The sequence below is a fragment of the Chlorocebus sabaeus genome, chromosome 6 (genome assembly GCF_047675955.1).
Source record: "Chlorocebus sabaeus isolate Y175 chromosome 6, mChlSab1.0.hap1, whole genome shotgun sequence".
Classification (NCBI taxonomy): domain Eukaryota; kingdom Metazoa; phylum Chordata; class Mammalia; order Primates; family Cercopithecidae; genus Chlorocebus; species Chlorocebus sabaeus.
Genome location: NC_132909.1, coordinates 53,178,485 through 53,205,781, shown reverse-complemented (window position 1 = coordinate 53,205,781; position 27,297 = coordinate 53,178,485). Strand labels below are relative to the sequence as shown.

The window sequence follows — 27,297 nt, the reverse complement described above, 5'->3', positions numbered from 1 at the left end:
CGCCTGCGGTTTATATGGGCACAGGATGGGGGTGGGGCAGGCCATGAGTTGTTTTGAAAAAGGCAACATTCGAACTGGAAAAGAAAGATGTAAAGTTCTCACTTTGGGCCAGTCTGAAAATTACATACTGCACCATTACCAACTCTGTGACATTCTGGAAAAGGCAAAACTATGGAGACAGTAAAAAGATGAGTGGTTGTCAGGGGCTGAGGAGTGGGAGGGAAGAATAGTGGGAGGACAGACGATTTGTGGACTGGGTGATAATGAAGTGGCAATATAGGTTTATGAGTTCTAACAAATGCATTACTCTGGTGGAGTACGCCGATGACGGTGGAAGCTATGCATGTGTAGGAGCAGGAGGAATATAGGATGTCTTTGAACCTTCCACATTATTTTGCTGTGAACCTAAAACTGCTCTGGAACATGGATTTTTTTTTTTTTTTTTTTTTTTTTTTTAGACAGGGTCTGACTCTGTCATTCAGGCTAGAGTGCAGTGGCATAATCTCAGCTCACTGCAACCTCCGTCTCCTAGACTAAAATGATTCACCTGCCTCAGCCTCCTGGGTAGCTGGGACTACAGGCATGAGCCACCATGCCCAGCTAAGTTTTGTCTTTTTTGTAGAGGCGGGGTTTCACCATGTTACCCAGGCTGGTCTTGAACTCCTGAGCTCAAGCGATCCACTCACCTCAGCCTCTCAAAGTGCCGAGATTACAGCCATGACCCACCACAGCAGGTGAACATGGATTTTTTAAGAGTTAATAAAACATTTTCAGTTGGTCAGTTTTCCAATCTGAGAAGTGAACATTATTTAGCTGAACTACCACTCTCCAATACCTCTTACACTAATAGGATTTCTCTCTACTGCAAAACCTTACTTAAGCAATTCCTGAGGTAACAGCAAAGGGCTTTCCATGTTTCATAGACTGTGCAGTCTCATTGCAAGTTACTTCATGCTGGGTTGTGAAGAGATTCTGACAGTTTTCCCATATTCCTTTCATTCATATGGCTATGAACTGTGATATAGTAAGACATGAGAAGCAAATGAGGTACTTCCTGCATCCTTTTTTATAATCACAGGGTTTTACCCCAGCATGAATTCTCACAAAGATATTAAGGCTTGAGCAATGAAATAAAGTGACACCATATCCCTGGGATATATAGGTTCTTCCTCCAATGTAAGATTTCATGTTAATATTATGGCTTTGTGAGATATTTAAAGGTTGTCATACATTCCCCTACATTCCCAGGACATTTGTAGTCTAACTTTATTTTTATTTATTTTTTTGAGACAGAGTTTTGCTTTGTTACCCAGGCTGGAGTACAGTGGTCTTTGCTCACTTGCAATCTAATTTTAGATGTGTAAAATAAGCCTCATGGAATTAGTAAAAGCTTTCCCACATGCCTCAAAGCGAAGTCTTCTCTACACTGTGAATTTTTATTCCTTATATAAGGTATAAACATTTAATGAAATCTCTCCACATACCTAATAGAGCCTTAGTCCACTCTAAGTCACTAAGTGTTGGGTGAGGTCACATTTATGACTTTCATAGTAAAAGAAACTTTCTTTCCTTGATAGTCCTTGATTTTCACAGGGCCTATCACCACAAGAGGTGGAAGTATTAAGATCTGATGAGCACTTACAGACTTCACATGTCCTACGTTCATAGAACGTCTCTCCTGTGATTGCTTTTATGTTTGCACTAACACTAATGATAGCTAATGAATGAAAAAAATTCATTATGTTTGAAGAAAGCTTAAAAATTTGTGTTTTTCCACATTCAGAGCCATCCTGGCCTGCGGGTTGGACAAGCTTGATCTAAAGCTTTTCCCAAGTTCCTCACAGTATTAGTTTCCTAGGGTTGCCATACAAAATAACATAGACTGAAAGATTTAACCAAGAGAAATTTATTGCCTCACAGTTCTGGAGCCTGGAAGTCCAATATCAAGGTGGAGACAGGGTTGGTGTCCTCTGGAGGCCATAATGAAAGCCTCTGTTCCAGGTCTCTGTCCTTGGCTTGCAGATGGCCATCTTCTGGTGGATTCACAGTCTTCTCCGTGTGTATCCTTCCTTCACTTTCCCTTATAGGGACACCAGTGATGTTAGATTAGGGATCGAACCTAACAGCCTCATTTGAAGTTACTCACCTGTTTGAAAACCTTATGTCCAAATACAGTTATAGTGTAAGGAACTAGGACTTAGGGCTTACAAATAAGGAGTGGGGCATCATCCAGACCATGCCATTTAAATTGCAGGGTTTCTCTCCAATGTGAGTTCACATATGCACATTAAGGTTTGTGGGATTCACAAAGGTATTCCCAGATTCTCTACATTCATAGGGTTTCTCTCCAGTGAGATTTTGGATGTGTTTGGTAAGGCTTGACAATTCCGTGAAGTCATTTCCACACTCCCTGATGCAGGGTCTTCTCCACTGTGAATTCACACGTGTTCATTAGGACCTGAGATACAAAGTTGCTTCCACATTTCTACATTCATAGGGTTTCTCCCCAGTGTTTTCATGTCTTCAGAGAGAACGCGTACACCTTTAGGTTTTCCCACATTCCTTACACTGACAGTCTCTCATCTGCATGCCTTCTTTCATGATTTCGAAAGGAACTGGAAGAACTGAAGGCTTTCCCACACTCTTTACATTCATAGGGTTTCTCTCCAGTGTGAGTTCGTTCATGTAACTGAAACGAATTGGAGTAACTGAAGGATTTCCCACACTGTTTACATTTGTAGGGTTTTTCTCCAGTGTGGATCCGCATGTGAAGGTTAACACAAGTGGGAAACTTAAAAGCTTTGCCACATTCCATACACGTGTATGGTTTTTTGGCACTGTGGGTCCGCATGTGATTATTAAGACTAGAGGAATGCGTAAATGCTTTCCCACATTCCAGGCACTCAAAGGGCTTCTCTCCAGTGTGAATTCTCAAATGTCCACTAAGATTTGAAGAAATAGCAAAGGCTTTCCCACATTTGACACATTCAAAAGGCTTCTCTCCAGTGTGAGTTCTTGTATGTTCACTAAGGCGAGAGGATCTGGCGAAGGCCTTCCCACATTCCTTACATTCATAGGGCCTCTCTCCACTGTGAGTTCGCGCATGCTTAGTAAGGTCTGAGTTCTGAGTGAAGGCTTTCCCACAGTCCTTACATTTATAGGGTTTTATTCCAGTGTGAATTCGAAAGTGATCACTGAGGCATGAGGAATTTCTAAAGTATTTTCCACATATCTTACATTCAAAGGGATCCTTTGCAGTGTGAGTTTTTAAATGTTCAGTAAGTTGAGAAGATGTAGGGAAGGCTATCCCACATTCCTTGCATTCATAAGGCTTCTCACCCACATGACTTTTCATGTGTTGACTTAAGCAAGAGGAAACAGTGAAGGCTTTCCCACAATCCTTACATTTATAAGGTTTCTCTCCAGTGTGAGTTTTTCTGTGCTGAGTAAGCTGACAAGACCTAGTGAAGGCTTTCCCACACTCCTTACACTCATAGGGATTGTCTCCAGTGTGGGTTCCCATGTGAATATTAAGGTATGCAGAATATCTAAAGCCTTTTCCACATTCCTTACATTTGTAGGGTTTTTCCGAACTGTGAGTTTGTATATGCACAGCAAGGTCTGTGGAGTGAATAAAGCCTCTCCCACATTCCTTCCATTCATGGACACTTTCTCCATTGTGAGTTCTTAAATGTCCCTGAAGGTGTGAATGATTAACGAAGGATTTCCCAGAGTCACTGCAATCAAAAGCTTTATCTCCTGTGCACATTCTCTGGTGAACAACATCAGGGGTCAGGCTGAAGGCTTTTCCACACTGACTAAACACAGAACGTTGCTCTCCAGTAGAGGTTTTCTTGTGCAGAGTAAGGAAGTCTACTCCATACAGATGACACTCAAATGCGTTCTCACTATTTTGAGTTCTCACGTGTGTCTTAAGGCATGAGTGTTCACTGGAGACATCTCCACATTGCTTAACATCATTGGTCTCCCCTCCGTTGTGGCTTCCTATCTGTTGATAAAGGAATGAATGATGATTAAAGGACTGTTCAGACTCACTCACAGATTCCACTCATCAGAAGAGAGGAACATTGTGATGATTATTTTCGTGTTTACCATTTTCATTACACACATACAAGTACTGCCCTTTTGATTTCTTTCCAGTGGAATGATGAAAAGTTCCTGTCAGGCTGTGCCATCTACTCTAATCTCAAATGTCTGTAGAGTTTTATGAAATTGCTTTAAAAACTCACTATCTGGTTACAAATGTGTACTTGATGGGAACTCTAAAACACTTAAGTGTTGGCTGGGCACGGTGGCTCACACCTGTAATCCCAGTGCTTTGGGAGGCCAAGGCGGGCAGATCACCTCAGGTCAAGAGTTCAAGACCAGCCTGGCCAACATGGTGAAACCCTGTCTCTACTAAAAATGCAAAAATTAGCCAGGCATGGTGGTGCATGCCTGTACTCGCAGCTACTCAGGTGGGTGAGGCACAAAAGTCGCTTGAGCCCAGGAGGCAGAAGTTGCAGTGAGCCAAGATCATGCAACTGCATTCCAGCCTGGGCGACAGAGCAAGACTCTGCGAGAAAAACAACAGTAAGTGTCAAGCTAGGTTTCAGGCATCCCCAGGTCATCGTATTGAGTCCTCTCCAGAGTCATTATCCCTCTGGGGAATGCCACTTATCTCAAAGAGCTCTCATTCTGCTAATTTTCTTTTTTCTTTTAATGTGATTAAATTAATTTAGTTTTTAGAGCCAAGATCTTGCTATGTTGACCAGGCTGGTCTAGAACTCCTAGCCTCAAGTGATCCTCCCACTTCAGTCTCCCAAAGTGCTGGGATTACAGGTGTGAGCCACCATGCCCAGATTTATTCTGATTTTCTATAATGAAATCCCCAATCCTCTCTAAATGTGAAAACTAAGACGTATCCTTGTTAATCTTACCATTTGAATCCCACTAGAGTTTGGCTCCCCCAAAAACTCTTGCTGAAGGGCTGACTCTTTGGTTTTAAGTTGCATTTTCCATTCTGAAGCTAAAGAGAAAAAGAAATGTAAGGGTTTGGAGACACACAGGGTAGACAGATGGAGCTGAAAATGAGAGAGATCATTTGTATTTGTTTTCTTTTTTTCTTTTCTTTTTGAGACAGAGTCTCGCTCTGTTGCCCAGGCTGGAATGCAATGGCGTAGTCTTGGCTCACTGTAACCTCTGCCTCCCAGGTTCAAGTGATTCTCCTGCCTCAGCCTCCTGAGTAGCTGGGACTACAGGCACGTGCCACCACACCCAGCTAATTTTTGTATTTTTAGTAGAGATGGGGTTTCACTATGTTGGCCAAGTTGGTCTCAAACTCCTGACCTCGTGATTCATCCGCCTCAACCCCCCAAAGTGCTGGGATTACAGCTGTGAGCCACTGCACCTGGCCCCTGTATTTGTTTTCAAATTAAACATGGTAACAAAAAACAAAGACAGATTTGAAGATTGTATATCAAAAATTTGGCAATAATAAGGATATAGCGTCAAAATTTTACACAGTTTACTACCAACTGATTCTATGAAAATCAAAAACTGATGGTGAACACAAAGAATATTACCATGGAAGGAAAGTCGAAGAATAGGACAACAAGCACACATCAAAACAGGGAACTTGTTTTTCTTCTTTTTTTGAGACAGGGTTTCACTCTTGTTACTCAGGCTGGAGTGCAATGGGACAATCTTGGCTCACTACAACCTCCACCTCGCGAGTTCAAGCGATTCTCCTGCCTCAGCCTCCCAAGTAGCTGGGGTTACAGGCACCTGCCACCACGCCCAGCTAATTTTTGTATTTTTAGTAGAGACAGGGTTTCAGCATTGTTGGCCAGGCTGGTCTCAAACTCCTGACATCAGGTGATCCTCCTGCCTCGGCCTCCCAAAGTTCTGGGATTACAGACGTGGGCCACGGGTGAGTCACCATGCCCAGCCTTTTTTTTTTTTTTTTTTTTTTTGAGACAGAGTCTCTCTCTCTCTCTCAACCCAGCTGGAGTTCAGTGGCACGATCTTGGCTCATCGCAACCTTCGGCTCCTGGTTTCAAGCAATTCTCCTGCCTCAGTCTCCCTAGTAGCAGGGACTACAGGAGTGCGCCACCACACCCAGCTAATACTTGTATTTTTGTAGCAATGGGTTTTACCATGTTGGCCAGGCTGGTCTTGAAATCATGACCTCATGTGATCCACCCGCCTCAGCCTCTCGAAGTACTGAGATTACAGGCGTAAGCCACCACACCTGGCCCAAAACAAGAACTTTTAAAGAAGAAACCAACAGGTCCTATCATAGGAAAAAATGAGTAGACAAAGTTAAGACTATGAGAAGCTAAAGATTTCTTAACTTCTAAGAAAGAAATGGCCTAACTGGGCAAGGTGGCTCACGCCTGTAATCCCAGCACTTTGGGAAGCCAAGGCAGGTGGAACACTTGAAATCAGGAGTTTGGGACCAGCCTGGCCAACGTGGTGAAACCCCATCTCTACTAATAATACAAAAAATTAGGTGGGCATGGTGGCACACACCTGTAGTCCCGGCTACTCAGGAGGCTGAGGCAGGAGAATCACTTGAACCCAGGAGGCTGAAGTTGCAGTGAGCCGAGATCACATCACTGCACTACAGCCTGGGTGACAGTAAAACTGTGTCTCAGGAGAAAAAAAAAAAAGGCCTCAACATTGTGAGATAAACTGCATCTTAAAAAGTTTCCTCATTATGGCCAGGTGCAGTGGCTCACGCCTGTAACCCCAGCACTTTGGAAGGCTGAGGCAGGCGGATCATAAGGTCAGGAGCTCGAGACCAGCCTGACCAACATGGTGAAACCCCATCTCTACTAAAAATACAAAAATTAGCTGAGCGTGGTAGTGCGCGCCTGTAATCCCAGCTACTCAGGAGGCTGAGGCAGGAGAATCGCTTGCACCCCAGAGGCAGAGGTTGCAGTGAGCCGAGATGGCACCACTGTACTCCAGCCTGGGCGACAGAATGAGAATCTGTCTCAAAAACAAAGTTTCCTCATTTTACTTGTAAACATACTGAACTTACTGACCAGGGCAGTCCTTCATGAACACTCACCTTGGAAATCACCTCTCTGCACTGTCCTAGACTCTTCTTGTTCCAGCCAAGAGATCAGACAGGGTTTGAAGAGCTGACACCCTGTGCACAGAGAAAGATTCATTACCAGAAGAGGCTCATGCAAGAGATGACAAATCTTTCCATAACTCAGGAGCTACAGTTCCAATGGAAGCAGTGAAATTATTTTAAAAGGGCTAAAAATGCAAATATCATCTGTCTGTGCCCCCAAAAGATTGGTGATCTCTGATCCCTGGAGCCCAAATCCAGGCTGATGTACACACTTAAAAAGCACTAAGACTTTTATCCAAATAGGAAGAGAAACAAAGAGATCTTCATTCTCATGGGAAACAACCATACATCTCATTCTTCAACATTATAGCACATCAGATTCATGAGAGCTTGTTAAAACACATGACAGGGCCCCTGTTGCAGAGTTTCTGACTAAGTATGTCAAAGGGGGAGACTGAGAACGTACAGCTCCAACAGTGCTGATGAATCTCTACCACCAAGTAGAAGAAACCCTATTAGGGCAGGGACTATGTCTGTTATTTCCCATTGTGTTCAGAGTTGCTGTCTCCGATGTGCGATACAGTAAGTACATAACATAATCTGTTCTACAGCAGGCTACAAGGGATGAGGCCAGTCTTACCTACTGTGGCCAAATTCTTATAGTTCTCTAGCATCACATCTCTGTAGAGGTTTCTCTGAGTTGGGTCCAGTAAAGTCCATTCTTCTGGGGTGAAGTCCACAGCCAGATCATCAAAAGTCACTGAATCCTAAACCATCACACACATGCTGGCTTGAGCCACATAACACGTCTACCGGTGTTCACTGCAAAATGCAATACCTACAGAGTCTGAGGGCTCACGCTGCCTGCTCCAGAGTTCACTGGTCCCAGGAGGCCCTCTCTATCCACACTCACTCACTGTCAGTTCCCTCCAGTGACATGGTTTGAATGGCACTTCTTACATATGATTGTATCTAACACAACCAGACTGGGAGGTCATCTGATTTCCCTCCACTGCAGCACACTCTTGAGCAGATGCTAGACAAACGCTGATGAATGGATAAACTGTCTCAGCAAAGGATACTTTTATGTCCCTTACCATGTGTCAGAACACTCAACAAAATAAAAAGTATGCAGTTGGGACCATGAGGGAAGACTAATTAGTCAACACTGAAATACTGGGATGACATTCAAGGGAAACCCTCACCAATATGTCAGGCTCCCCTCCTTTGGGGAATTTGACTAGGGACTCAGTCCTTGAAGGAGGCTTTATTTGTTTAAGAAGCTCTGGAGATAATTCTGTGTAGAAGGAGATGTGTCTATCTGGTGATGCAAGTATGATATTTTGGAGAAGGATACGCTCCCTGCATACCTGATAACAACTTGTCAGACAGCCAGCCACCACCCTTTCCACTTCTGTCTTTTCTTGAAGGCAGACTGGGTCCCTGTAAAGACCTCATGGAAAAGAAAGAAGGCATGAGAACCCAGGGCTGACCATAACTCCCACATTCACACCCCCAAAGTCCTGCTGTGAGATTCCCATGTACTCCTGCACGCTCAAGAAAACACACACACACACACTACCGCTATCAATTCCAGGGCAGTTCTGCCTCACCTAAAGGCAAAAAAAAAAAAAAGGATGGTCAGCCATGCTGCCCACTGGGAAAAGGGTAGTAGTCTTATTTTACAGATAATGAAACTTAACCGTGGAAATACATAGCACCTCTTCCCAAAGCACACACAGCAGGGGGCTGATGAAGCATTCTGCCAGGTGCGATGGCTCACGCTTGTAATCCCAGCACTTTGGGAGGTCGAGATGGGCAGATCACTTGAGATTAGGAGTTTGAGACCAGCCTGGCCAACATGGTGAAGCCACATCTCTACTAAAAATACAAAAAATTAGCCAGGTGTGGTGGCATACGCCTGTAATCCCAGCTACTCGGGAGGCTGAGGCAGGAAAATCGCTTGAACCCAGGAGGCAGAGGTTGCAATGAGCTGAGACTGTGCCACTGCACTCCAGCCTGAGCAACAGAGCAAGACTCTGTCTCAAAAAAAAAAAAAAAAAAGAACAAAGCATTCCCTAGCCCACGTCAGCACCGCAGAAATTAAGTTGTAGCGTGAATGATCAGGCACAGACCACCAGACTCCACATTGTGTGGGGGGACACCTAAAGCAGGGTCTCTGAAAATGAACAGAAACAGGACTTACCATAGGACAAATCAACGGCTGCCATTCCGCAGGGCTGACGGCTAAATGTGCTTTGAAGCGCCTTTCCTTTACTCCAAGGATCACTCCAGGACAGCTTAGGAATCTACACGGACAGAGGTAACCTCCATCCTCTTTATCCAGTGTTAATGGTGTCCTGTTTGTATAAATCATTAATCCACAAGCATTACTTGTCAATCATCAGACATCACTAGCACTCTCTCTGCAGAACATATAAGTGAAAGCCACTGAAAACGGTGCACACCACAAATACTAGGACCGCCAGCTTCCACTACTGAGGAACGGTGTGTGTCAGAAGCCACGCTAGCAGCTTTACATACACACTTAACTATCATAACCACTCTTTACAGTATATCGATGACCCCTATGTGACAAAGAAAAAAACCAGGTCGGGCGTGGTGGCTCACATCTGTAATCCCAGCATTTTGGGAAGCTGAGGTGGGTGTGTCAGTTGAGGTCAGGAGTTCAAGACCAGCCTGGCCAACGTGGTGAAACCCCATCTCTACTGAAAATACAAAAATTAGCTGGGCGTGGTGGTGCACGCCTGTAACCCCAGCTACTGAGGAGGCTGAGGCAGAAGAATCGCTTGAACCTGAGAGACAGAGGTTGCAGTGGGCTGAGATCACACCACTGTACTCCAGCCTGGCAACACAGTGAGACTCTGTATCAAAAGGTAAAAAAAAAAAAAAAAGAAAAAGAAAAAAAACCTACATTCAGACAACATTTGGCTTTGGTCCAGAATCATCCAGTTTGGAAGTTGCGAACCAGGACTTGAATGTAGGCAGTTTTGTCCCTGACACCCAATCTGTGGCTGCTCTGACTTTCCCACATGACTGGCGCTGGTCTAAACCTGCACAGTGCAACACCATGGTCACTACCCACATGTGTTATTGAACACCCACTCCATATTAACCTAGCATGACCAAAACAGAATGTATTTTAATTTAATAAAATTTATACAACTAAAAATTTAATAAAAATTAATCACAATCTTTAATAAATCAAACACAGAACAACAGTGCAAATGCTGATTGACAGAATGAAATCTGAATGATGAAAATCACTGAAAACTGAACAGTTCATTATCCATGAACCAGCTACACCTCCACAAGGACGCTACAGCCTTTATTCTACAAATGAGAAGGCTAAAACTCTGAAGTCACACTGGGTTACAGAAACCCCATGTCTAGACTCCTGGTGTAGACTGTACCTACTTCCATGGGTTTCAAACTGGGGATCCTTAGGCTGAAGAGGGCCACAAATGTGTTTCGTTTGGTGAAATCTAAATCAATCATGTTATTTTATTTAAACCTGAAATATAATTAATGCACAATTAAAAGTGCGGCTCTTAGGTATTCAGTGGATGAATTCTGACAATTGCATACACTTGCGTAATCAAAAGCCTCAACGAGATGTAAAACACGTTCGTCTCCCCTGAAAACCTTCTTGCCCCTTCCAGTCTATTCTTTCACTCTCAACTCCAGATAAGCACTCTGTGATTTCCCTCATTTAGCAGACATGACACTGGACAGGTAAATGAGGCAGTGTGCTCATCTCTCGCAAATGTACATCCTATCTTCGTTTCTCTCTACTATTTAAACAACATGAGATAAATATTCTAAAATCTCCCACTGCAACTGTGGACTTGTCTATTTCTTCTTGTGTATCTGTAATGTATACTCCTTTATACATCTTATAACATTACTGGGTAGATAGATACACACACTGAACTTTCCTGTTTTTGGAGCAACAAAACCTTTTATCGTAAGGAACTCTGTGTGTCTCTAGGAATGTTCTTGGATGATGCTGGGTGACAGACACTGCGGCCTGCTTTTCTTTGTGGAGTCTGTATCTCATGGGCAGCCTCAGGTATCTTTGGGTGCCAATGTTCTCCTTTACCTGGCATGGAGCCTTAAGGCACCCAGTGATGGCTGGACAGACAACTGAGATCCTTCTAAACACTGTTAAAGTACACCCAGACTACAGCCCCTTCACAATTCATAACACAATACACATCTGAGTTTTGAGGAAATGTATTGAACTACTCAATGAATGCAAGGGTGACAGGAATACTGTCTCTTTCTATGCACTTACCCACCACCCACGGCCTGTCTGCATACCAAAGACTGGTTTCCCCCGGTCGCCTGATGTGGATATTTAGTGCTCTCAGTACCCTTACTGGCACCCTAACTTCCTCTGCTCATGAGCCCAACAGCCAGGGTTGCCTGCATTCCAGAGGGTTGCTTCCCGCTTTCCCCAAGTCTGATGACTAGCTCTGATGACTAGCACCCCCGAAAAGTACAAAGCAGAAGCACTACAGCCCCGCTAAAGGCTGACCCTGAAGGGCAGTACTAAAGGAAAATCTTCCCAGTGGCAGAGCTTCGGGCAGTGTATTGGCCTGCTTCTGGGTCTGGGTCTGGAGTTGACAAGATGCATGCATACACAAACACGGATTCATTAAAAGTTGCCTATGGCTTGGCTGGATGGTCAAAAATGTGGGAGGAATGCCAGGCATGGTGGCTCATGCCTATAATCCTAGCACTTTGGGAGGCCAAGGCGGGCGGATCACGAGGTCAGGAGTTCGAGACCAGCCAGGCCAATATGGTGACACCCTGTCTCTACCAAAAATTAAAAACTAAATAAATAAATAAATAAATCAGCCGGGCGTGGTGGCTCACACCCGTAGTCCCAGCTACTCAGGAGGCTGAGGCAGAAGAATTGGTGGAGCCCAGGGGGTGGAGGTTGCAGTGAGCCGAGATGGTGCCACTGCACTCCAGCCTGGGTGACAGAGCAAAACTCCGTCTCAAAAAAAAAAAAAAAAAAAATGTGTAAGGAACCGGACAGCTAACAAGGAAACCTGGGAAAAGGTACATGGATGGACCTCACTGAAAGGACAGATTGTGTCCCATGTGAATGCCTACCAAAGGTGATCCACTAGAAATAAGGCGGACAGAATCACGCACACTAAAGATACCTGTTAACTTTTCCTAGCTACCTCAGTGCTTGCTCATTGGGCCCATTAAAAAATGTTCATGACAGCAGGGATAAAGGCTATGCATGGGTTCAGCAATAAGGACTTCCCCTTACCAAGTCTGACTCAGCTAACATTACTACTGGGCCTAATCTCCTGAAAGCAGAAATTAACCCTGAGCATCCAATACGGCGCCATTCCTTAGAGGAGACCAGCCAGCCATGCTGTAACGGGTCCTCTTCTATCGGGAAATATAACTCATCCTCACCAGAACAGACTCATGTTCTGCTGTGGATTTGCCTTTCGACTAGTTAGGCTTCTGCTGGCACCACTATCCATGGACTCACAACGTGCTTTATCAGTAGTCACGGCCTCCACACAACACAGTTTCTAAACAAGAAAAGCATCTCACTGCAGAGAAGTGCAACAGTGGAAGCTGTTCTTGCAATCAACTGGTCCCATCGCACAACCCATCACTCAGAAGCAGTGGATCTACGTGAAAAGTGGAATCACATACTGAAAACTCAGTTACAGGGCCAAATGGGAGACAACCCTTAGAAAGGAATTCTGTCCCATAGGTCAAGGAGTATGCTTTGAGTCAGAGAGCCTTCCATGGTACTGTCTCCCCACAGCCAGAATACATGGGCCCAAGAATTGATGAGTGGGCCAGGCGCAGTGGCCCACGCCTGGAATCCCAGCACTTTGGGAGGCCGAGGCAGGTGGATCGTTTGAGGTCAGGAGTTCGTGACCAGCCCGGCCAACATGGGGAAACCCCATCTCTACTAAAAACACAAAATTAGCCGGGTGTGGTGGTGCGTGCCTATAATCCCAGCTGCTCGGGAGGCTGAGGCATGAGAATCACTTGAACCCAGGAAGTGGAGGTTGCAGTGAGCTGAGATTGTGCCACTGCCACTCCAGCCTGAGTGACAGAGCAGGACTCTGTCTCAAAACAAAAAACAAAACAGGCCAGGCACGGTGGCTCACGCCTGTAATCCCAGCACTTTGGGAGGCTGAGGCAGGCGGATCACGAGGTCAGGAGATCGGGACCATCCTGGCTAACACCATGAAACCCCGTCTCTACTAAAAATACAAAAAATTAGCCGGGCTTGGTGGCAGGCGCCTGTAGTCCCAGCTACCAGGAGTCTGAGGCAGGAGAATGGCATGAACCCGGGAGGTGGAGTTTGCAGTGAGCCAAGATCACGCCACTGCAATCCAGCCTGGGTGACAGAGCGAGACTCCATCTCAAAAAAAACAAAAACAAAAACAAAAAAACAAAAAAAATAGAACTGATGGGTGAAAGTGGAATTAACTCCACTGACAGAAGTTTGCTTCCACTCCCAGCGACTCAGAGCACTGCTGGTCCAGAGATCTTTTTTTTTTTTTTTTTTTTTTGAGATGGAGTCTCGCTCTGTCGCCCAGGCTGGAGTGCAGTGGCCAGATCTCAGCTCACTGCAAGCTCCCCCTCCCAAGTTTACACCATTCTCTTGCCTCAGCCTCCCGAGTAGCTGGGACTACAGGCGCCCGCCACCTCGCCCGGCTAGATTTTTTGTATTTTTTAGTAGAGACGGGGTTTCACCGTGTTAGCCAGGATGGTCTTGATCTCCTGACCTTCTGATCCGCCCGTCTCGGCCTCCCAAAGTGCTGGGATTACAGGCTTGAGCCACCGCGCCCCGCCCAGAGAACTTCTTAGTTCCTAGTGGAAAATGCCTCCCCCAGGGGGCACCGTTATGGTTCCAATGCATTGGAACAGGAGATTGCCACCTGGCCCTTTTGGGCTCCATATACCACTAACCCAAGAGGGGAAAAAAAAAAGGTTAATCTACTGGCTGGAGTGGTTAATCCCAATTATCAAAGGAAAACTGTGGCACTGCTAGACAACTGAGGCAAGGAGGATGAAGTGATGAAGTGTAGAACCTCTGAGTACTTCTATACTCCATAGAAAAGGTTAACGGAAAACCACAGCTGAATGAAGGCAGGACAACAGAGGACTCGGACTCTGGGCGAAGGAAGATTTGGATCGCTCCTCCCTGGTACAAAACCCGGAGCAGCTGAGGTTCAAGTGGAAGGCTGGGAAAATATGGAATTAGTCACTGAAGAAGTAAACCGTGGACATTAACTACAACCTCAAGACCAGTGACAGTAACAAGAAATGTAGTTTTGCACATTTTCTCTGTGCTTGTTATATCTATGTGTGTCCATATCCATGTGTTTATTTATTTAGATGAACCATTTACTTCTATCTTTTTCCCGCTTTTATTTTATATACACATTATTAGAGGTTACATGTGTAATTGTGTCTTTAGGAAACAGAATCGTTAGAATGGGACTAAATTTGAGGAGTAACTGACACGGCCCGCGGTGGGAAAACAAAGGACTGTTTGAACTGCGCATCTTCTCAGTCTGGGGATGGGTGAGGACTTCTTCCCTCGTATCTTCTTAGGCAGGAGTATAGACTTGTTTAATTATTCCAAAGAAGCTCCTATGTGTGTAGGAGAGTGCATATGGATGGTAAAGAACCAAAGAGTGAAATATGCCAGTTAGCTGTTTATGTATCTCAGCTCCAATACCCCCATCGCCTTTGTCTTAGTTAAAACTTCCCCTGCCTGTGTAGCTCTTTGTTACACAGCCCGCTTGTTCCTCACCTCACTGGCCCCAAACCCAACACATCTCACAGCTGCTGACTACAATGAAACTTAGTGGCCAATACCAGAGTCATATAAATAAGACCTTTCCTTTGTGCAGCCAATCCACAAACCCCAAAGGAAGGCCTGAGGGATAATGTCCATGGACCTTAATAAAGCAAGGCCCCACAGGTCCTCTCTCTCATTCCTGTCCCACAGGTTGAGCACCCAGCTGTTTCTGGACTTCCATCAGCCTCCGAGAGCAGCCTCCCATTCCAGGGATCTGTGAGTAGGAGGATGCTTCTGACATTTCACGTGTTTTGTTGTGCTGCCTCCTCTACATCTTGCCTGCCCAACACACTGGAATGTAACTCTCCTCCCCGTCTGGGTAGGGCTAGAATTTGTAGCCACTCTTGAGAGAGAGAGAGACCCCTTAGACCAAAACAGAGGAAAAGATATTCAGTGCAGTGAACAGGGTGTGTAGTCACAACCTGAGGGACACAAGCCCAGGCCTTCAGATTGCTCTTGGCCTGCCTACTACCTGGCCCACTCACATGGCTGACGCCATATGGGAGGGTTCCGTGGCCTGCTGGGGTGCCTCCCTGCTGCTGTGCACTGCTGCCTGGTGTCTTTGTGGAACGCTGCCAAAACTCCCCTCCTAAATTGGGTGGGTCCTCCATAGTCCAAGTGCTCCCTGGGACTCACCAACTGCTGGCCTTGAGAGGGCAACAGGGGTATGACACTCACTATCCAAGGCTGCTGTCACTTCCCCAAATAGGAACTGCTGGGCTGGAGGAAGCCAGCTGTATTCCCAAGGCCTCACTCTGGCACCGCGGGCTTCCTACTGAGAGGCAGAAGCAGGTAAGGCAGGCTCTGGGCCAATCAGAGCGTTAGCGGAGGGCAAGAGGAAGACCGGCATTCTGACTGCCCGCTGAGTGGAGAGGCAGTACGGACGAGACCATCAGACTTCCCACCCTGACAACAGTAGCAGCCCCTTCACTGGGGAGATGACGGCACCTCGCTGGCAAGGCTGCTGCCGGGGTCTGCTATTCCCATGACGTTGTTTTCCCTTGCATCTGTTTCTCTACGCCCCCACCCTGACGAGGTCAACCGGGCGCCCTAGACAGAAAAGTGGCTGCCTACGAACGGGGCAGATGGGAAGCACAAATGGAGGCCAGAGATCAAAACGGGGGCCACTCGGGACCACTGGAAGCTTATCAGGCAAACAAAGGAAAAAATATTTTAGCCACTTGGAGATACAAGCCGTTCTAAAGATTTTACTTAGAAGAAAAAAAGAGAGGGAAAAAGACTGATTATCTTGAGGTCTGGACTTCCCAGTCCTCTACTGCCTAGAAGCACTGGGCCCCTTACCCCTCCTTCTTTTCCTCTTATCAACCAGAGACAGAAATTAAGAACCCTTCAGGCAGTTAAAAGCCTAAGAACAAAAAAAGAGAAAAAAGAAAAAAAAAAAAAAAAGGAAAAAAAGGCTCGGGCTTTGGGAGGTTACAAGTTCAAGTAAAAAAAAAAAAAAGGACTTTTTTTGAACTTTAAGTACAAAGTAAATGCCAGGTCTAACAAACATAATCCCACTAGCCCTAGATTACTTAATGATTTAAACACAGACCATGAGACACGGGGAAAAAAATAATAGGTAATTAGATTTTAACTAACATTTGCTAAAATGTACCAATTAACAAAACTGCATAGGCCTACTCAGTCTGGGGCTCAAATTATACTTATACCTGAGGATCCCACTAAATTTAAACATTGTGCTCCCTAAAATCTTAAAAGGGTAACTAAATACAAGAGAAAAAAATTAGTTATGCCTCGCTTTAACTGTAGGCTTCAGTTTCCCATAGTCATAGGACCCGTTGCCGTAAAATATTCCATATGAGGCATAAATATGCTAACATAATAGAGACTTTGACACTTACAAATTGGCTGGATAAAATGGGACCCCATGGATAATCAGTTAAGATACTTCACATGGCCCAATGTAAGTTACAATAGGGCCTCAAGGATTAAAACTTCTATAAAACCTAATTAATGAAGGGGTGATTATCCCTACTGCTTCTCCATTTGACAGCCCAATTGTGCCTGCTCTTAAATCTGAAAACAAAATAAAGGGCACCTCATGCTGGATTACTATGGCCTTCACATTGTGGTTCCATCCATCAAGGCGCCCACACCCAGTATTATTAAAACTCCTGATTCTATTCAATAAACAACCAATAACTATTGTGCTTTTAATTATAAATTTGGCTAACGTAACGTGTTCTTTTTTTTTTTTTTTTTTTTTCCTTGAAATGAAGTCTTGCTCTGTCTCCCAGGCTAGATTGCAGTGGCATGATCTCGGCTCACTGCAACCTCCGCCTCCTAGGGTTCAAGCAATTCTCTCCCCTCAGCCTCCCAAGTAGCTGGGATTACAAGTGCATGCTGCCACACCCAGCTAATTTTTTTCTTTTTCTTTTTTTTTTTAAATTAGAGACGGGATTTCACCCTGTTGGTCAGTCTGGTCTTGAACTCCTGACCTCAAGTGATCCGCCCACCTCAGCCTCCCAAAGTGCTAGGATTACAGACATGAGCCAACATGCCCAGCCCGGACAACACATCTTGTTCAGTGCCTATTTCAACAGCCTCTCATCTGCAGCTTGCCTCTCCCTCCGATGGGACACAACACACCTTTTCCAGGCTACCCAACAAATCTGTCATCACGTAGGATCTTTACAAACGAGATCTTAACAACATTCACCTTCTCCAGGAACGCAGGTATGCAATGCACTGATAACAGCCTTCCCCAAGGAAACTCTCTTGACCTGCTCATAATTATGAAATAATTCCAATATCTTTTAGTAATTTTTGGGTTCTGGTGGCAACATATTCCTGACTTACAAATTATACTTATAAATTAAATTAAAATCAACAAGCGCTCCTATTAATGCCTCGAAGAAAAGAAAAAAGAAAACCGGGGGAAAAAAAGCAACTTCCTAAAAGGACCTCCTTCATGATAGAGAGACTGGCAACTTTTTAAATGCCTGCTGGAGTCTCTGGACCACTTATGTTGGTCATTAGCTGTCCCAGGTCCTCTAGTAAGAGACACTGCCCCTCCTGACTTCCTGTTATTCACCAGTAAAACAAGTGACTGGCCATCTACAGGGCTCTCCTGGAAACAGAGGATCTCATAGACCTGAGCCTGTGATCCTCCTATGCAGCTGCCCACTGTGCTCTGGGTCAGGGACACAACACCCCACAAGCTGTGCCTGGCCACTGAGGCCTCCTTAGGCCACGATGAAACCAATCTCAGGCCCTCAGGTCTAATCCACCTGCAGGAGGTAGTGGCTTCCCCTGTCCTCAGTCCCTTGCCTGATGCCAGGGTGCCGAAGGAGGTCACCCCTCCCTCCCCCAGGTCCTCTGACTACCTGGAAAGCCCTGGGGATTAACTAAGTCAACAGTAATGGGAGTTTGTAGACTGTGCAAAGGCCACTGCTGACCATCATAAGTGATGGAGCTCAGCGGAATGCTGCTGCCTTCCATCCCTTAGCCAGGATGTCCCAAATAAAGGACAGGACCCAAGAAACTACGTGCCTGGCCACATTTCAGGCAGCTGTCTTAGCACTGGATGCCCGGGTCAACAAACCGTCCCACCTTCTTCATGGTTACAATAAACTATTGGGTCATTACCTAAAAATTGTCCCTTTCAAGGTGGGGGGAAAAAAAAAAAAACCAAACCCTGGGAATATCTTGTTTGACAGATACCCAAAATATAAAGCAAAATCTCACATCTCTCCACATACTAAAAGCCACAATACAAGGCCTTGCCAGGACACTACTTATTTCCTTCAGAGTTACAGACTTTATTAGTAACCTAGATATATGTTTCACTTCTTTTTTGTCAATTTAATTTTTTTTTTTAAAGAGGCAGAGTCTCGCTATGTTGCCCAGGCTGGTCTCAAACTCCTGGGTTCAAGCAATCCTCCCACTTCAGCCTCCCAAACTGCTGGGATTACAGGGGTGAGCCACTGTGCCCAGCCCATGTTTCATTTCTTAAAATACATAATGCTAGCCCCTCGAAAAATATATTCAATGGAACTTTCATTTCCCTAATAGGTCTCAGATAACTGGTTTCACTGAAAGACAGAAAAATGTCCTCAAATAACTACTTTTCAAATTCCAGTCCAAAAAACAGACTCCTGAAATTCTCTATCATGCTCTAGGGCTTAACTTATTTTCAATCTTGCCCCCATCCCATAAGGGTTGAAGGCCAAATCGAGGGTGCGTGGTCTCCTGGGACTTATTAACATTAGATTGTCCCAGAGGCCTGGCAGCTGCTTATCTGACAGGGGACCCATCTGAACGTAAACTTCCACCAAAAGACAGAAACAAAAACACGTTGTCAGGTATAGCTACATATCATTCTATTGACGGTTCATCTTACTAGGTGCTGTGTTGGTTTACAACCTGGAGGGCCACATCTACTTCAGTGGGTATCCACTTTAAAAGGATACCCCAGTGACACCCTATTGACTTTGTCCTAGCCCAAAATATCACCGCTGGAAACACTGCCTCCAGCAACACAGCCCCGACACGCAGACTCTGATGGTGGAGATGACCCCACCATCACACTAAAACCTCCACACAGTGATACCCATGGACTGCCTCTCCTAAAACACAAATGGACACAGAACATTTTTTTCGTCCTGAACTGTCTGCTTAGCCCATGATCCTGGTAGAGTATTTGCTTTCCGCTCATACGTGCACACCCATATACCCATGCCTGGAGGAAAATCTGGTAGGAGTTACTAAAATTAATGGAGATTACTGTTTTCCCCAAGAGGCACCTACCTCATGGCAGTAAACTCCTTAATCCCAGGGAGGGGACCACCTACTCCCTGATGCCTTCTACTGAAGAAGGAATTCATGAATTTTTTTTTTTTTTTTTTTTTTGACACGGAGTCTCGCTGTCTCCCAGGCTGGAGTGCAGTGGCGCAATCTCGGCTCACTGCAAGCTCCGCCTCCCGGGTTCACGCCATTCTCCTGCCTCAGCCTCCCGAGTAGCTGGGACTACAGGCACCCACCACCACGCCCGGCTAATTTTTTGTATTTTTTAGTAGAGACGGGGTTTCACAGTGTTAGCCAGGATGGTCTCGATCTCCTGACCTCGTGATCCGCCCGTCTCGGCCTCCCAAAGTGCTGGGATTACAGGCTTGAGCCACCGCGCCCGGCCAGAATTCATGAATTTTACAAGTATAATTAAAGACAACCAAAAATTTTTACTTTTTCCTTCAAATGCTAAGTGTAGCATAGCCCCTCCCCCTACCCCCCCCACCACCCAGTAGTCTAAGTTAGAGAAGAATACTAACTCCCTGTTTTTAATTCTGTGCTCAGTGAGCCTTATCTGTACTTGCTACTTTCACGTTCCTTGGGGCTCAGTGAGTTCCTACTTCACCTCCCTAGTGCAGCTGCAAAGTTACAAGGTTAATATAGAAACATGGTCTCCCAGGGATGTGGAACATGTAGTATAGATAAATGTTAAAGACTGATCAACTGCCTCTGTTCTCGCTTCTGTAAGTACGCTTCCTGCATCAGTAGCTCCCGGCCACTGACTGCTTAAAAGGTGGCTGCTTTCTTTGTTCAGGGCTCAGACTTTCCTGGACCCTAGTTCTACTGAGCCAGGTGATCACCTTTTAATAAAGACCTTTCCTGAACTCACTCTGTTCAGTCTCTCCCATCTTTGATTGTCCCACAACACTACTACCCTTCCCACTTTCTATCTCAACTTCCAGCCTTGCCTATCCAACCACAACCACGCCTGCCCCTCGGTTCCACACAGTACCACTAACCTTTACATATGCTTTACTAAATCATCAGCTCATACCCTCCAACGTAACTGCCCTACATCCATTTTTAGGCCTGATGTAAGTTATTTGGAACCGAGTCGGACCCCATCACCTTTGGCTTACTTAAAACTTCCCCTCCCTGTGTACTGTTTGTGACATAGCCTACTTGTTCCTTACCTCACTGACCCCAAACCCAACACACCCCACAGCAGCTGACCATAAAGAAACCTACTGGCCAATACCAGTCATGTAAGTCAGTGGTCCATCCAATCCACAACCACGCTGGGAAAGCCTGAGGGATAAAGCCCATGGACCATAACAAAGGCACGGTCCCACAGGTCCTCTCTGTCTCATTCCCCACCCACTGGCTAGCACCCGGCTGTCTCCTGACTTGCCATCAGGACCTCAAGGGCAACCCTCTTCTCATGGATCTGTGAGGAATAAAATGTTTCTGCTACTTGATGTGTTTTGTTGTGTTGCCTTTTCTGTATCTAACCCACCCAACACACCAGAACATCTCTCCTCTTGGTCAGGACAGGGCTAGAATTTACAGCCACTCTCCAGAGACAGAGGCCTCAGGACCGAATTAGAGGAACATACAAAAAGGGGACATGGGATGGACACTGTACAAGGGAGCGTTGCCTCCTGGATACAATTGTGGCACGATGGTCAGCAGTGTGGGTGTGAGGGCATTGGAGGGTGCTCTGTCCATGCCATGTGCCCAGAACACAGTCCTCAGGATACCACAAAACCCTGGCCCAGTCACCACCACCCTGTGGCCCTCCTAACACGGATGCCACATGCTCAAAACACTCCCACTAGCAGAGGCACCCTCTGCACATGTGCCAACCTGGCTTGATGGCTTGTGCCCCTCATGACGCAGACGATGCGCACACCAGGATGCATGCTGCTGCATGACCTGTGCCTCAGAGGTTTGTTCCCAAAGACCTCCAAATGTGGACAATGATGTCCCAGGCCTTGCAAACAAAGTGGCATCCAAATTTCCTGTGCATAGCTGCCATCACCATCAGTGTGAGTGTGCCCCAGAGGTGTGTCTGTCACAGCACTTCCAGGGCAGACATGAAACATTCCAAGCCTCATAGCTACAGTGGTGTCCTGACTCCCCCTACAGGCTGACCCACCCATTGCAGCTGGCCTTTGACTTGGAACACTGCTTCAATCTTGCCTAAGGACTATGACCAACTCCAGTCTGAGTAACCCAGCAAACTTCACCATCCAGTGGGCTACAGCCACACTGTGGCCAAATATTTTAATATGACCCCAGAGATCCCCACCTGCTGGCATGCATACCCATAGAAAACACCCTCCTGTTGAGTGTATGCATGACCTCTGACCTGTTTCTAACAGAAGAATAAGCAAAAATGAAGACACTGCAGGTGTGACTGAGGTCTCAAGTCAGTTGAGTTTTTTTGTTTTGTTTTGTTTTGTTTTTAGACAGGGTCTCATTCTGATTGCCCAGACTGGAGTGCAGTAGCGCAATCTCAGCTCACTGCAGCCTCCACCTCCCTGGTTCAAGCGATTCTCCGGCCTCAGTCTCCCAAGTAGCTGGGATTACAGGCACCCACCACCATGCCCGGCTAATTTTTGTATTTTTTTAGTAGAGTCAGGGTTTCACCATGTTGGCCAGGCTGGTCTTGAACTCCTGACCTGAAGTGATCCAACCACCTTGGCCTCCCAAAGTGTTGGGATTACAGGCATGAGCCACTGCACCTGGTCTACTTTTATCTTGATACACATATTGTACACATTACTGTTGCTGTAGGGCATGTATGTGTATAAACCTAGTATGTACTGCCAACAGTTTCTGAAATTGGTTTGCCAATACGCTCTCTAAAAAGTAGTATATGCACATCCTCAGCAACTTTATATCGGATCCGCATCAATGATTTCACTACGTGCGGCTAGCTCACTGGAACCCCTAAGTGCCAAACAGAGAAAATGTATACAATTTCAGTCTTCACTTAAAGTCGTCAACAGGTTCTTGGAAACTGAGACTTTAAGCAAAATGACATCCCACAAAGCAAATTTTTTCCCATGCTAAGTGATATAAGCGAGTTAAGCTCCCACAGCATATTTCTGGTCACAAAAATGTCACTAAACTGCTAAATAAAGACCCCAAACACTTCTAATATTAAATATTGAAATAAATGTGAGCTATATATACATTTTAAAAAGACTAATAGCCGGGCACGGTGGCTCAAGCCTGTAATCCCAGCACTTTGGGAGGCCGAGACAGGCGGATCACAAGGTCAGGAGATCGAGACCATCCTAACATGGGCTAACATGGTGAAACCCTGTCTCCACTAAAAAATACAAAAAACTAGCCGGGCGAGGTGGCGGGCGCCTGTAGTCCCAGCTACTCGGGAGGCCGAGGCAGGAGAATGGCATAAACCCGGGAGGCGGAGCTTGCAGTGAGCTGAGATCTGGCCACTGCACTCCAGCCTGGGCGACAGAGTGAGACTCCGTCTCAAAAAAAAAAAAAAAAAGACAAATAAAAATAGGATGTTTATCCAATTTTTGATGAATCGGTGTGCGATGGAATTAACAGTGGTAAGATAAATCAACAAATAAATGTTTCCAAAGCAAAAACTGTAAGGACTACCTCCTACCACCAAGAAGCTCAAAAACAGTAACAAATGGGGCCAGCTTGCTAAGTGGTACCATTTACTGTTGTACATTTGTATCATTCCCAAATGTTTTAGGAATTTTTATTTTACAATAGTTTGTATTCATTCATTCATTCTCCAATCCGCCTATTCCAGTTCCAGGATAAAAATGGCCAGAGCCCATCCTAACAGCTCAGGGCACACACACACACATTCATAGGGGGACGATTTAGACACGCCAATTAAGCTAACGTGCATCTTTGGGATGTGGGAAGAAACCAGAGTGCCCCGAGAAAACCCATGCAGACATGGGAAGAACGTGCAGAATCTACAGAGTGGCCCTGGCGGAATTAGATTTTTTTTCCCTCATGGATGTTATAATTAACAGACATTATTCTAAGATCTGTTGTATTTCCAGGCCATGTGGCCCCTTCACAGCTTTTTGGCAGCCCACAATGGCAGGTGAGTTTTCTGGTCATTTACTTACATGGAGTGTATCAAGCCAACCCCCTAGGTGTATGAGTGTCTGTAAGGAATCGCACAGAGTGTTTATTCTGGACATTCCTTCAGGGAAACGAAGGACTAATTTAGGTAGAAAGAGCCAAAAGTGAATTTAAAAAAAACAACATTGAAAGAGGTTTTGTCTGTTTATGAATATACACATTTCCTAAAACTGATAATTAACATCAGTGAATTTTCACGGAGAGCTTATTTTTCAATGCTCAAGCACTGATTCTCACTAATCCCTTGAATTAATTTCTTATTCACGTAATTAAAACACATTCATGCTTCTCCTATTTTCCCTTGATTTACATCATTTGTCAGATATCACTTACTTTGGCCAGGGACAGTGGCTTACACCTGTAATCCCAGCACCTTGAGAGGCCAAGGTGGGTGGATCACTTGAGGTCAGGAGTCCAAGACCAGCCTGGCCAACACAGTGAAACCATCGCTACAAAGAAAAAAAAAATACAAAAATTAGCCAGGCATGGTGGCGCACACTTGTAATCCCGGCTACTAGGGTGGCTAAGGCAGAAGGATGGCTTGAAAACTGGAGAGGTGGAGGTTACAGTGTTGCAGTGAGATCCTGCCACTACACTGGATCCTGGGCAACAGCGAAACTCTGTCTCCAAAAACAAGATATCACTTACTTTTTCCTCTCAGTCATACATTTAAGATTAAATTATCCCATCACATTGTTTCCCCAACCAAAGAAAGAATACTGACTGTCAAACCTGGGGTAATCTTTGATGCACTCCTCTCTCTCACCCTAGAAATGGAGTCAGTCAATTCACAGAATGCTTTGGCCAGCTCTTACTTCCTTCCCCTTCAACATGGCTAAATCATACCATATTTTTTGGTCTCAGCTTGAATATCACTCTTTTCTTAGCATTGCCTATTCCAAAGAAAAATAGAGAAAATAATTCTGCCCTCTACTTTACTTACAGACCCTCATCAATTTGTAATACACTTATTTGCTTGGTTACATGACAGCCTCCTCCCCTACTTTACAACCTCCCTAAGAATAGCCCTTAGCTGAATTTTTTTTACTATGCTTTAATTAACCATTCAGACACTCATTCTTTTACAGGATACACCAAGAAATGAAGGATACATTTAAACACAGCACAGAATACAATCAGAACTACCAAAATGTATAACTTTCTGAAAGAATGAATGACTCCGCAAAAAGACAGTATAACGGATAAACAGTGTCTGCTAGTTTTAAAGAGACTAAAAGACATGAAAACTTGGATACATATTAGATTTCAAAACAATCAAAAACACACATTGGAACAAAGTGGAGAACTGTACCTTTTTACACAGGGTACATATTAACAACATTTTAAATTTTCTTGGTTCATAGTATTATGGTTTTAAAAGGACATGTCTTTATCTATAGGACACGTATTAGCAAGCATTTAAACCTTAGGTGTCACGCCTGTCATGTTCAACTTACTTCAAAGCCTCCATTCTTTCTTCCTATAAGCCCCTGTTTTGAAGCTCTGTGGGGAGGTACAGGCCTAGGAAGTTCAGATAAAAAGAATAGCTAGTTGAGTATTCTTGCTTTTCTTCAGTAGAAAGACTTGCGGTCTACAAACGTTTATATTCACATAGAGAAATAAGCACACCCTAGATACCTAAAAAGTAGCTTTATGTTTCTACCTGAATGTAGTGTGTCAAAAGTAAATACAGGATGCGCAAAAAGAAAAACAAATTCTCAGACAAAACAGGAGGAAAAAGCCCCCGAAACCAACTTTCACCCCGGTACCCACCCGGACGCGCCAGACTCGCCAGGTCCAGATGAGGGGGACGAAGGACCACAGTCAACCTGACTCGAACGGCGAAAACTCGTTTCTGGAAAAAAAGAAAGAAAAAAAAAAAAAGGCACAAAGATTGCTTTGGAGGACTTTGAAGCGGCAATCACCGTGTTTGCAAAAATCGTGAGGAAGCGCACTTACGAGAGATCCCGAAACGGCTCCTGGCCCAGGGCCGTACCAGCGACAGCTTGAGGGGCTTTTTGGCCCCGGCGGACGCGAGGGGGGCAGGCAAGGCCTCTCTAAAGAGGCCCCTCGGCGGCCTGGGGCAAACTGGCACGTTCACCACCCCTTTCACCGCTGGCTCCCGCCAGCTATCCGACCTCGCCAAAGCTACGTTAAGCCCTAACATCACCAGGAAGAAAAGTGGTTTGGCTGCGCGGAGAAAGCGCCGGAAAACACAGCAGCGCTCCGCTGACGTCACTTCCGCCTCCACCCTCGAACGTGGAAGAGCGCTTGGGGACTGCAATCTCAGCCAAGCTGAACGTCCTCAGGCAGAGCGATTCTGGTTTACTCCCCAGTGGCTACGGAGACGCCTTGGAGACCTTGGAGTTGGCTCAGCTTGAGGGATGGAGGCCAAAAGGGGCCCAGAGCACAGGGTTGAGGTTCGAACCAGGCCTGCGGACTGGGCCCATACCTAGGGTGGGGTCGGTGGTGTTGGCAAAGTTAGAGGTGGGGGCTCCCCCACAAGATGCGCGCAGTGCTCACAAAAAGCTTTTCTTTTCACCTCCTCCCACGTTCCTAGCACCCTCAAAATGATTCTTCCGTTGATAAACCTGCCAGTCCATGATATGGTCTATCTCCTCCATTCATTCAATCGAGTTTTTTGGGTTTTCTTTTGGACAGAGGGTCTCACTGTGTAGTCCAGGCTGGCGTGCTGTAGGGTGAAACTCCTGGGCTCACGCGATCATCCCGCCTCAGCCTCCCGAGTAGCTGGGACTACAGGTGCAAGCCACCACCCCTGGCTAATTTTTTTTCCCCCCATATATGAGGTATGTTGCCCAGGCTGATCTCAAACTCCTGGGCTCAAGCGATCGTCCGGCCTCGGCCTCCCAAGAGGCTGGGATTACAGGCGTGCACCACGGCGCCGGACCCAGTTCAACTTCAGGCCAATATTTCCCCTTATTTCATTTGTCTGGACACCATGCTAAATTCTAATCGTTGATTCCTTTATGTTTTCAGTATGCCGATACTTTTTGTAAATGTTGATTTTTTTTTTCTTTGAATAATATGTTTTCTGAGCTCTTACCGTGAGTTCCAGGGCCTCCCATACTGCGTTGTAAAATAGCACTGATATCAGACAGCCACTTCTGCAGGAGTGATTGTAGTTTCTCCAGAAATCATTTTTGCTGTGGTTTGTAGTGGGTGGCCTTTCTGGAGTTAATGAAATTATTTTGAAAACTGTTTTACTAACATGAAGAACTATTCATGTACATTATCAAATATATTATGAATCTATTGAATTGATAACTATTTTGCAGTTAATTTTTCATCTAAAAAAGGATTTTCTTTTTTTAAGTTTCCTCTCTTGCATTAAGATGTCTCCATAAACTCTAGATTACATATAGATTTTCTAATTTTCTTCTGCAGCATATTACTTTAAAAACATTGA

The 27,297-nt window shown here is 45.3% G+C and overlaps 1 protein-coding gene across 4 annotated transcripts; it reads right to left on the bottom strand.

The window, feature by feature from the left end:
* Positions 1-460: 460 nt before the first annotated feature.
* Positions 461-26,087, bottom strand: ZNF266 (zinc finger protein 266). Of its 4 annotated transcripts, XM_037992491.2 has the most exons (9): positions 25,830-26,081; positions 25,644-25,725; positions 25,328-25,391; positions 9,294-9,447; positions 8,458-8,540; positions 7,728-7,854; positions 7,079-7,159; positions 4,941-5,029; positions 461-4,009 (listed from the first exon to the last, which is right to left on the bottom strand). In XM_037992491.2, exons 4-9 carry the CDS (start codon positions 9,316-9,318, stop codon positions 2,564-2,566), a joined length of 1,851 nt encoding a protein of 616 aa, XP_037848419.2. In that variant the 5' UTR covers positions 9,319-9,447; positions 25,328-25,391; positions 25,644-25,725; positions 25,830-26,081; the 3' UTR covers positions 461-2,563. The 4 variants fall into 4 exon arrangements, with proteins under 4 accessions (XP_037848419.2, XP_007993361.3, XP_072873089.1 ...); XM_007995170.3 differs by lacking the exon at positions 25,328-25,391; XM_073016988.1 differs by lacking the exon at positions 25,328-25,391 and having other exon boundaries at positions 8,458-8,530.
* Positions 26,088-27,297: the final 1,210 nt, after the last annotated feature.

Excerpts from the sequence above, each read along its gene's own strand:
- ZNF266 (XM_037992491.2), bottom strand. The coding sequence starts at position 9,318 with ATGGCAGCCGTTGATTTGTCCTATG. Across the intron at positions 7,855-8,457 it reads GTCTGACAAGTTGTTATCAG|GATTCAGTGACTTTTGATGA; the intron begins GTATGCAGGGAG and ends GTGATGGTTTAG. Across the intron at positions 7,160-7,727 it reads TAAGAATTTGGCCACAGTAG|GGTGTCAGCTCTTCAAACCC; the intron begins GTAAGACTGGCC and ends CTCTGTGCACAG.